Source organism: Falco peregrinus, chromosome 19 (assembly GCF_023634155.1).
Source record: "Falco peregrinus isolate bFalPer1 chromosome 19, bFalPer1.pri, whole genome shotgun sequence".
Lineage (NCBI taxonomy): Eukaryota > Metazoa > Chordata > Aves > Falconiformes > Falconidae > Falco > Falco peregrinus.
In genome coordinates, this window is record NC_073740.1 from 5,171,964 (window position 1) to 5,183,478 (window position 11,515).

Below are 11,515 nucleotides of genomic sequence, written 5' to 3' on the forward strand. Positions count from 1 at the left end.
TTTAGGACTAAAACTGTCACTATTTCATCTGTGGCAGATCCATACCTTCAGTCCTTTGAGGAACTGTTTGGTGATGGCTACAGCATCCTTGGGACCGAACAGGTCACTGCCCCGGACCCTCTTCCCTCCATACTCCACAACAGCAGACACTAGCTGTACAAGAGAGGCAAAACCAGAATACTATTAACCTGGGAAACCGGCTTCCAGACAGTTTTTGTCCAGTTAGGCTCAATGGAAGTACTGGAAAGATGACCAAGGGGTCAAGGAGATCGATCCCAAGCAGATAATGCAGCACAGAGGGAGGCAAGGGGGAAGAGAAGAAAGTATTCCCCATGCCCACCGAGTCTGCTGTGACACTGCCTGCAGAAAGAGAGGCTTTCATTTCCAGAGCCTGCTGCAGTGAGAGCAGATCTTCCACACAATGTGACATCATCCTGCTCTCCACCTCCTCTCCAGCTGCTCACTACACTTGCCAAGCGCTGCCACCCTCTCCCTCCCAGCCCAGCTCCTTTACAGCCTCCAGAAGTCCTGTGCTGCAGCTATTGCCTATTCAGCAGGAGCTGGGGGAAAGGGGTGGGGAGGAAGAGGGGAAGGAGAAAGGAAGCATGTTCCAGGCCCCGTTTAACATGCCACACATCCGTCCCATGCCTGCCATCTCTGCTTTATTCAATCCTTCATAATATCACTGATTTTGGAAATGGAAATTAAGTGATTAGTTACGCCTTTTAAAGTAACACCTGCAGGCCCCAGCCAAGCTCAGGGTTCTTTTCGCAAGGCGCAGCGCAATTAGCACTGTGCTAAACGAAAGCAGGCGAGCTTTACACCAATTAATAATGCTTTTCCACCTCTGTGCCCTCCTGTCCCACTCGTTCATCCAGCTGAAGGAGAAATGCTGCAATTACCTTTCGGTATTTCTCTGACACACCCCTGTTCTTGAGATCGGTCATCAGCCCTGGCAGGCTGTTGCTGCTGTGCCGCTCGTAGTGCAGGGCATAAAGCATCACCAGCCGGGCAGCGTCAAACTCCGTCACCTTGGGGTTCTGCAGCAGGCGCCGCACGTTCTGCAGCCAGATAGAGAGCAGGGTCAGTGGAAGGGCCTTCAAAGGACATGAAATCAGACTAATATCAAGCCCACTGCCTAGCAACAGAATTGCATGCAGGAGGAATGCAAGAGAATCAAATTGTGTCATAAGCAACCGAGCCCAGCTCCTTGTGTGCTCTGCAGTCGGATTTATTGGAGTACAGTGGAGTGCGAGTTGCTTTTGGGGCTTTTCGTGAAGCTGGGAATTCATAACGCAATTCTGCTGCCCGTTCCTAACTCTTGGTAACGTGCTGCGGGGTGAGCACGTTGAGAGTAACGGTGAGGTCACCATGCGCCCCTCCTGAAGGGGGGTCAGCAGGCACGTGCAGAACCCCAGAACCTCTGCCCTCCTTTTCCAGCTTGGGCAGAGCCACAACTGGCCCACATGTTGTCAATCCATCCTAACATTGACCATCAAGAAAAAGGGGCTGGGACAATTACACAAATTCTGTTTGCTTTGGGGCAGAAGCATCCAAGTCCTCCCAGACCTCTGGAGGTGAGAAGTGGAGGAGCAAGTCCCAGGCATTTGGAAATGCAAAGGAGGAAAGAAACGAAAGCATGAAAAGGCACCAAAAGTACCAGAGGTAAACACAGAACTTCACAGAAATACAGTTATGACTTCTAACATGCAGATCATTACTTTTTCTGCTGAAAAGAACACGCTAACCATCCTAAATATAACGGCTGTATGCCCCAAGGAGGCTGCCTGTTAAAATACAGACCCTTTCCAGAGAAGTTTCAGAACCTCCGATACATGCTGTTTACCCTCCAGGGATGGCAGGCAGGATATAATTGCTTGTGTAGAGTTGACAATTGGCCATCTAAGTGCTACTCCTTCTCCTTACAACAAAAAGCACTTATTTCCTCTCTGCAGCCTCTCAGTCCTTGTGTCGAGGCGCAGAGTTGAGATAATGGAGTTAACAGAACAAACACCAGAGCCAAGTTGGTAGCTGAGGTGAGCAGTGGGAGTAATAAGCTGCTTAACTCTGAGCTTTGAGATGGATCTCAGAGAACAGGCATCAACTACCAGATGTGTCTGCAGACATCTGGTTTGGGCTGGACAGATGTTTTAGGACACAGCGAAGTCTGAAATGCTCCCTGTGCTGAACATTAAAGAAAACCAATCAGCCTGTATGAGCTCAAATGCATGGGAGCTGCTGGTTTTACAGTCACAGAAACAGCAGTACCAAGAGAGGGAGAGAACCAGTTAGGATCTTTCCACTTGTAAGCATACGTGACCTTCAAACACTCAAAAAATCCATAGCCTATCTTTGCAAGATTCTCCCACCCTCCCAACACTGGTAGGCAACACCAAATGAACAGCTGTGAAACCAGTGTTGTAAACTGTTGTTATTTACTGCACTGATTCAGCTGTATTTGCTGACATTTGTTTGCCTGATGCTGGCTAGTTACAAAAATATGGGATAAAATCCTGGCTTTGCGGAGGAGCCACCAGAGTTTTAACCTTGGTCAGGTCAGGAATTCACCTGCCAGGGTAGGAACAGAGTCCCGTGGAGCATGTCTGCTTGCCAAATTTTTTGATCCTGTGCTGGCAGCGCAGTGGCAATGCCTATATAAGCAGGAAGCGTGTAAAACAGAAAAGCTATTGTCCATCTAAGGAGATGGGATTCAAAACCTCCCATTCATCTCCGAAGGCTCATGTACTATGTCAGGATTAATAAGAGACCAGGGGAAGAATAACCAACATGTACTGTACTCAGGGGCCCTAGGCCACCAGAGAAATTAACAATTGCTGAAGTTACATCAGTGGGAGAACAATTCTGCCTTTATTTCGTGCACTGGCTTATTCTCCATTGTTTCTGTGGCCTTGCCCCTTTCTCTGCCATTAGGAGACTGCAACAGGGAACAGCCCCGGGCAGCGCAGCTAAAGAGATACTGATCTCTTGTGCAGAAAGATATCAGTTCTGTGGTTTTGCATTTATTTCCTAGCTGCAACATGTTTTCCAGTCAGTCTCAGTCCTTAGAAACACAATAGAGCCCTTTAGGCACGGGGCTGTAAGCAAACTGCAGGCAGCTTTTCTGCTTTAAAAACTGCAGAAATAGTTTGTGCAGACTTAAAGCTGAAATAGCACCGAGGTGAACTCCAGCAGCCACCCTGCCGTGACGGCCTGGCACCCGCTGGGGGCTGCCCTGCCTGCCTCCCTCCCCGCTTTCCCGCACCGCCACGTACTCTCTTAACAGCAGAGCCGGTAACGCAACGGCATCATCCGCAGAAGTTTGCATCATCCCTTTCTGCAGTGAAATAACTTAATAAACGACAGAAGAGTAGACCAACATTTTCCCAAATGGTCTCCAGTGCCAAGCAGCCAAGTTTCAACGCTCATGCTCCGTGCCACGTTGATAATATCAGAAATAACATCACAGCACAGACACGAGGGGCTGATGGATTAGAATTCAAAAATCTGACTTTTAAACTGAAAAAACTTGATCTAGAAACAATGATACAGCAAGAGAACCGCAGGGGCTGTTTCCCATAAATGCATTTTATGGCTGCATTCCCACTTCAATACTTAAGTCATCTAAATTCTACCAAATATAAGCTATCAAATCATATCTATATGCTCGCCAACCTATAGAGCTGCGTGACTTCAACGGGCCTATACTGATTCGCATCAGCTCGGGATCTGGTAATAGATTACAGTACTTGAAGAGTCTAATATTATCCCCTAGCCACCCACTTGGAGCACAGAATAACAGAGGCAAAGGCAACACGTATTGCAAATCTCTTGAAGATGCTTATCCCTGTTTTCTAGTCAAACTGCTCCTCCGTTATAGGGTGTAACTTCTACCTTAGCTATCAAAAATTAAGGGATTGGTTTTTAATGCCGAGATGCTAGTTGAGCTCGGCTATAATACAGTCACACTCAACAATACTGCTCTTTTCTCTGCATAGTCAGCAGCCACAATTCATCACTATTGACAGGCTGTCAGATACTGGGTCAGGTCATGGAATCCAACAAGCCAGCAAGGGGTCAAAACCAGTCTATACTCGGCTATAACAGAAGTCTCTGTTAGGCTTTTTCAGTCCCCTTTGCCAAAGAAATCTTTTCTCTAAGAGGCTTACCACTGGTGGGGTTTTTTTTGGTTTTTTTTTTTTTTAAAAAAAAAAAAAGGTAAAAGCCAGCACCTCAATGAATAGTCTGGTTTAGACAATTTCATGGATTCCATTTCTTCTCCTCCCCAACAAACACAACAAGCTTCTGCACGGGGGTCCACAGTCCTTCTTTCTACTGGTGCCTGCGCAGGCAGCCTGCCAGGAGCCAACTGACTGTATATAATGAAGGCATGTTGCACTGTGAAATGTAAAGACAGAATTTGCAAAGATGCTTCTCAAGCCAGTTGTTAACTATGATTCATCCTCATCTGAACTGAGCTGGGAGGAGGAGAGTCATTCTAACATTTAATGCCCTAACCCTGCAGGATATCTGCATGAGGAACTCCTGCTGACTGTCGGTATCAAACTTCCATCAGCAGGGGAAGTTCAGGATCAAACCACCGAGACGCAAAGGACCAAGGTTCGTTTCGAGCCCAAGGTACCTGCAGAGCACTGGAATGGTCGTTCTGGCAGGCCAGTTCCTGCTCCACCTCAGACACCTCCAGCAGGTTCCGCTCCCCAACCAGTCGAGAGAGCTCTCCCACTACCGTCACATGCTTCGATACCGTGCCCGACATCTTCTTGAACTGCGGGTAATTCTCCACAAATGCCTGCAATGGGGAAACCAAAGCAACCGGTTCTTCAAAAGAAAAGCAAGAGCCAGCGGATGCGTGCAACCCAGTGACAAAACTGCACAAACCAATTTGCATCAGGATAAGCAAGACCAGCGCAGGTGTATGGATGATCGGGCATCTCATTCCTGGGAGCCCACCGGACTTCTTCAATCACCAGGAGATTTCTGGAAGGGATGTGCTTTTTATTTACTCTTAAAATAAAAGGATATAGAAAGTATCTCCAAAGATATCGCCAGGATCCTTTAAATCTCGAGCAGTGACTGAATTAATAACTGTGCTCTGAGCTGTTGCCAAGTGACCCAGCTCAGACATAAAGTCCACGCGGCCATCCTGGACTAAGCTAAGGACTTAAACCAGAGCTCACTGATTCAATTGTCAGGCGCTGGGATTCCAGCAAGCCTAGGCAGCAGCCTGGGGAGCAGTCAGAAGCAGCAAGATTATCGACCGCACTGCAGTAGCATACAACGGCCTATCGAAGCGGCTAGCCTTCGGTGAAGAACCATTGGAAGGGACACAGTGCAAAAAGGGGGTTCCTGCCCCTCCAAACTAGCACGTCATGGAGATCTGAACTGGCAGTACGGACTGTCAGGGTACAGACAGTAGTGATCCGCACTGTCCTGCAAGGCGTGGGCTTTAAATAAAGTCCAGTCAGTTCCGTGTAGGTTGTCCGTACCTTCATGTCCGCTATAGATTCCAGCTTTTGCTGCTCCTTAGGTTTCCTCTTCTGGAAATCCTCCATAAGATTCTTGATGTTACTGCCAATCTCTGCAAAGTTCAGGTACATGTTCTGCAGGCAACAAGACAGGGATGTGAGAGAAAGCCGTGCTTAACACTAGTCTTGACGCAACAAAGCCCAAACTCTGAGGCGTCGCTGCACATCCCCACCCTCAGACCCAGGCTTGAGCCAGCAGCTCTGCCGTTGGTCTGGGTTTGAAATAAAACTGCAAAACGGACACATTACTTCACAGCAGATGCTACTTGCACTGCACATTGATTTTCACCACTTGGATAAGGTATCCATTACCGCCCCGATGCTCAAAGTCACTGGGAAGTTCCTTTCACATGGCAAAAGCAATAACAGGACCTGATCCCCAAATTGAGCCACTTAGGAAGATCCCCACTAAGACACCTACGTTGGCATAGAACTCGTCGTTCTCGGCGGACAGGACCACCTCTCGGAGATCCTTGCTTATCCCCGGTACCCGGGAGAGGTCGATGCGGTTGTTGTTAATCCCCAGCAATTCGTGAACCATAGCCTGGTACGTCCACTAACGAGGATGGTGAAAGAGAAAGGCAAACGATAACCTCAGTAAGGTAACAAATGGCACGGGAAAATTAACGGATTTCAGGCTGGACTCAAACAAAGCCAGTTTATATCCCCCTAGTAACACACAGCAGATTCAAAGCCTGCCTCCCTCAAACTTTTGCCGGAATGTTACAATAAGTATTACTCGTGGTGATATAAATATCTCATCCCGTGGTGAGAGGCGCTGGTGCAAACACAAAGGAAACCCACCCCGTTCCAGGGTGCTTGCGGTAAGTACGTTCCAAAGACACGGCTCTAAAAGAGGAGCAACGGGGATTCACGCTCCTGTTCAAACAGTTCTGTTGGCCACCATCATCTCCCCCTCCCCTGCCGCCGAGGGGACACGTATTTTTGGCTGCAGAGGTTCCACAGTTACAAACTGTACAATGTCCTACGTGCTCTTTCGCTTCTTACGCAGCAGTAGGAGTGTTTCTGCACATCAGTGAGTTACTATATTTATCCTGGGAAGACAAATATTAAACTGAAAGCTGCTCAGAGCACCGACATGCCCGACACTCCAGTTACATTCATATGAATCTCTCTGCTGGACAGAAAACCTTTGCGTAGAAAATAATGCTTTTGGTGCCCCGTGCTGAGCGCAGTCCTTAACTCTACAAACCACATGTGAGCTGGGTTTCCCGTCAGATCATTCCGATAATACCAGTATCACCAGTAGCTCCTACACCAGCGTTACAGAAGCGCTGGCTGCTGTTGGGGCAGCCCGGCTGCAGCTCGACTCATCACCAGACTGACCTGCGTCTACACATGCCCCACAAAAACGAAAGGAGACAAAGATTCTGCTGGGATCTACAGCACCACAAAGAAAAAATAATAATAATAAATCACAATAGCTACGGTTTAAATACTACCAGCCATCAGTAACACAGAGGGAGACTTACGCCAGGGCAAGGTCACTCAATTACTGCCTACGTGTGCTGCCAAACAGCCCGTACAAATAAACCCTGGGAAAGGACGCTGCCGAGGTGTGAGGACTCTAAACATCAAGTGTGCCTTGCAGAAGGTTTTCCAGGGTGCTGGCTACATCTGCCACTGAAGCCAGCACATACAATCTGTGCTCAACCGCCTGAAAAAATCAGGCCATGAGATAAAAGAGGGATTTCAAAAAGAATGGGGGGCGAGAAGCGGTATTTTTTCAAATACAAACCATGCCCTGCCAGGGTGTGAACTCCGACTCACTGCCACCGCCACAGGGCTCCGTGCGCTTCCAGAACTCACGTTCCTACCTCAGCCCTTGCACAACTGCGAGGTGAGTCACCTGGTTCAGAAGCGGGGTGATGGCGTCATCAGACCGGTCCAGAAGGAGAAGTAAAGGAGGAACCTCAGTGCGCCGAAAGTCAAACAGCTCGTACTCTTTAGTGATCACTTGCTGTTGAGAAAAGGAAAAAAAGCCACTTGATCTGAGGTGCCGTTGAAGTATGCTGCCATTCAACATTGCCGGAGGTTCTGCCCCTACCTTCACGCATTCAGCAAGCCTTTTTGCTGGCTCGGAAGAGAGCTGGTACCGGATCATGGGGCATTTCTTCAGAGACAAAAGCAGAGCAGTCAGCCCTTGAGTTGTCCTGGACAGCTGAGCCGGATCCCAGTTGCGACCCTGGAAGGAAAGGCTGCGCCTGGTACGGATGCACCATCCCCAAACTCTTTCTCACACAAAATCCAAGTCTTGAAGCCTTATAGTAAACTACAGGTGGGCTGAAGGAGCCGGTACACCAGCGGCCACAGCCCCGATTCCCTGGTGTGTGTCCCCTCTTACGGACCCCAAAGAGCAGTCTGCCTTCTGGGCAACCCACCGCCACACCCAGCCTGTTGCACCTACTGGTCTCTGGTCACCATAAGACAAGACCCTGGAGGAGCATTAGCTTTTTCTCCTACCTGGCAGCAGCCCAAGAGGTTGAGAGAAAAAACGTGTGGGTTCACTGCAATGTAATCGCCATAGAACTCCTGCCAACAAGTGAAAACAAGTACAGTTACGTGCCTTGCCAGCCCTTGTTCAGCCTACAGGAGTATGTGTTCTTGGGATTTAAACACTAAAATCCCGAGCAATGCACAGACACATTGACTCTGATCATTCCTCCTTCCTCCGTGCCCGACCTCTCAAATCCCTACACTCCTGCTGACAACCCCACCACCAATTTGTCATGGGTATTTCTCGAGGGTGGAGCTCTTCGCCACTACCACAAACACACAACACCGATGACAGCAGAAACGGTGGCAGCTCTGAAAACTGAAAGGCAGGGAGAAACAGGGGACGCAGGATTGTTTCTTTCTTTTACTTTTTAATCCCACGTGTGTGTTCATCTTCTTCCATCCCAGACTGTCGCACAGTGCTGCTGCACACTGTTCAAGAACTACAGGCTCCCCCCACTGCCACACCTGAGTCTGTCAGCTTGTATGTTCGCTTTGATGGCACTTTTGGATTAGGAAATCTAATTAAAATATTCAAAAACTCACCTGAACTTCAGCCACAACTTCCTGTTCATCAGCTTCAGCTAATGACTTGACATCACTCTTACTGATCACGTTACTGAAATCTGAAAGAAAACAACAGTGGAAGAACAGTCGGGCTCTGCGAGTGACGCGTAACACACAGGACCACCACAGATCAGGATGAGCAGATTTTCCTCTGGAGCAGGAACAGATTGCAACAGACATCCTTTGACCTTACACCTGTAATTATTATGCAGACATCATAATCACCTCACACGGATACTCTGAGCTAATTCTCTGTCCAACTTTCTGCCTCTGGTGCCAATACCAGCAGCACTGGATCAGCACGTCACAATCAACAATGGATTAAACATCATTAAACACCCCACAGGATGCAGCAGTGCTGGAAAGGCGGCAGTGGCTCGCTCGCATACTCTCCCCAGCCTAACATCTACCCAATTTCATACTCAGTATAGTTTTTTGTGTAAAAGTGATATTAAATGGCTGAAAGCAGTGACACCCACATCTCACCGGGGCTCCTTGGGTCACAGGATCACAGACCAGTCAGGGCTGGAAGGGACCTCTGGAGATCACCTAGCCTAACCCCCTGCTAAAGCAGGTCCTCCTAGCGCAGGCTGCACAGAATCGCATCCAGGTGGGTTTTATTCAAAACCAGAAGTAACAGCACGTCTCCAGAGAAGCAGACGCCACAACATCTCTGGGCAGCCTGTTCCAGTGCTCTGCCACCCTCAGAGAAGTTTTTCCTCATACTCAGAAGGAAGTTCCTGTGTTGCAGTTCGTGCCCATCGCTCTTGTCCTGTCTCTGGACACCACTGAGGAGCACCTGGTCTCATCCTCTCGGTGCTCACCCCTAAGGTGTTTGTAGGCATTGACAGGATCCCTCTCAGCCTTCTCCAGGCTGACCAGCCCCAGCTCCCTCAGCCTTTCCTCGTAAGGGAGATGCTCCAGTCCTCTCATCATCTTTGTAGCTTCTGCTGGCCCCTCTCCAGTAGCTCCCAGTCTCCCTTGAACTGGGGAGCTCAGAGATGGACACCACTGGCCTTCCCGGCCCCCAGGACACAGTGCTGGCTCATGGACAACTCGCTTGGCTCACCACCACCTTTTCCAAGCCGGAATCCCTCCCCCCCCCCCCCCCCCCCCCCCCCCCCCCCCGCAAGCCCGCAGCCCGGCTCCTGGGCGCTCCTGCAGAGCGGCAATGACATCTAGAGGCCACTCGAGCTCAGTCCCAGCGCCTCTCCACAGTACTGGTGCTGGGAGACCTCCGCACCAAACCAGCTGCGCTCATTCTGCTCCATTTCCAAAACCACAGAATATTCTGGGGTGTGAGCAGGAGATGGGAGAAACAGCCGCCCCCTACGCCAGGCGTTAGAAGCCGTGCAGCAGGCTTAGGGCAACGCTGGGATGTGAAATCTATCCTGAATTATTTACCTTCAGGATCTGGGCTAGTCTCCCAAGCATCTCGGTTTTCCTTGGAATAAGGGCACTTTACCCCCAGCGTCAGCCTTCCTTTGTGTTTACAAAGCAACAAGAAGCTCTAAAATCCCAGAAATTGTCAGGGAGAAGCCGCACCGGAGGAACGGCCAGATATGGTGTGGCTTTCTAAAGACCTGTTACAGGTTGCTTTGGTTTAATTATTTTATCTGCTAGTTATGTCCCCTTTGCTACAAGAATGTGGTGACCTAAAGAGCATAAAAACTAGAATTCACACATTCTAGGGGTTTTAGCACCGGCTTATCCCCTATCTCCAGGGAACACGGGACCCCCGGCCGGGCAGGATGCACTTACAGACAAAGTAGATGCTGTACTTGGGCCTCCGCAGCTCCTGGATGAGGAACTCCACGTTCTCCTGGATGGAGACAGCACCGGGAAGAGCAGATTTAAGAAACGTGGGGTGAGAAGAAGGGGCCGGAGCGAGCCGGGACCCCCTCCCCGCCCCACGGCTGGCCCCCCCGCCGCCCCACCTTGGTGGGCCGCAGGAAGCAGATGGCCTTGAGGTGCTTCATGGGCTCCCGGTGCGCGGAGTCGATGCGCTCGAAGAGGTACACCTCCTTCTGCAGGATCTCGGACTGCGTGTACACCATGCTGACCACGCCGGTCTGCGGGCGGGAGGCGGCAGCGCCCGTCATCCCGGGACCGGGACCGGACCGGGCCTGCGCCCCCCGCGCCCCCGCCCGGCCCCGCCGCTCACCGTCTCCCGGTCCATGAGCAGCACCTTCATGCCGGGCCCGCTGTCCTCGATCATCCTGGACACGTACTGCTTGACGGCCAGCACGGCGTTCATGGCGCCCGGCGCGGCCCGGCCCGGCCCGGCCCGGCTGGGAGCTGTAGTCCGCGGCGGGGGGCGCGGCCGGGGCGGGGCGCGGGCCACATCGCCCAGCCTGCACCGCGGCACCGCCCGGCAGCGCCCCCGTCCGGCCCGGCGGGCACACTGCCGCCCCCTGCCCCGCCGAAGCCCCCCCGGCCCCAGCAGCAGCCACAGGCCCCTCAGCGGCCCACAGGCCCCTCCAACCCCCTCTCAGACCCCTCCAGCCAACCCCCAGGCCACTCCAGCCTCCCCCAGGTCCCTCCAGCCACCCCCCAGACCTCTCCAGCCCCCTCTCAGACCCCTCAGGCCCCCCCCAGGCCCCTCAGTCACCCCCCAGGCCCCTCAGCCACCCCCAGGCCCCTCCAACCTCCCCCAGACCCCTCCAGCCTCCCCCAGGCCCCTCCAGCCACCCCCCAGACCTCTCCAGCCCCCTCTCAGACCCCTCAGACCCCCCGAGGCCCCTCAGACCCCCCCCAGGCCCCTCAGCCACCCCCAGGCCCCTCCAGCCTCCCCCAGACCCCTCCAGCCTCCCCCAGACCCCTCCACCACCACCCCTCAGACCCCACCAGACCCCTCCAGCCACCCCCAGGCCCCTCCAGCCACCCCC

At 51.7% G+C, this 11,515-nt stretch overlaps 1 protein-coding gene across 3 annotated transcripts in view; it reads right to left on the bottom strand.

Annotated features, from left to right (window-relative positions):
- VPS45 (vacuolar protein sorting 45 homolog) overlaps positions 1-10,961 on the bottom strand; it is a 28,045-nt gene extending 17,084 nt beyond the window's left edge. For 2 of the 3 annotated variants that reach the window (XM_055792451.1, XM_055792450.1), the window contains exons 1-12: positions 10,792-10,961; positions 10,565-10,699; positions 10,389-10,449; positions 8,607-8,686; positions 8,028-8,096; positions 7,612-7,749; positions 7,414-7,524; positions 5,965-6,099; positions 5,505-5,618; positions 4,640-4,807; positions 903-1,061; positions 46-153 (exon numbers count right to left, since the gene is read on the bottom strand). In XM_055792451.1, the coding sequence (XP_055648426.1) occupies positions 46-153; positions 903-1,061; positions 4,640-4,807; positions 5,505-5,618; positions 5,965-6,099; positions 7,414-7,524; positions 7,612-7,749; positions 8,028-8,096; positions 8,607-8,686; positions 10,389-10,449; positions 10,565-10,699; positions 10,792-10,884 (1,371 nt within the window). In that variant the 5' untranslated portion in view covers positions 10,885-10,961. The remainder of the gene's footprint in view (positions 1-45; positions 154-902; positions 1,062-4,639; positions 4,808-5,504; positions 5,619-5,964; positions 6,100-7,413; positions 7,525-7,611; positions 7,750-8,027; positions 8,097-8,606; positions 8,687-10,388; positions 10,450-10,564; positions 10,700-10,791) is intronic. The other variant, XM_055792449.1, reaches the window with a different exon arrangement.
- Positions 10,962-11,515: the final 554 nt, after the last annotated feature.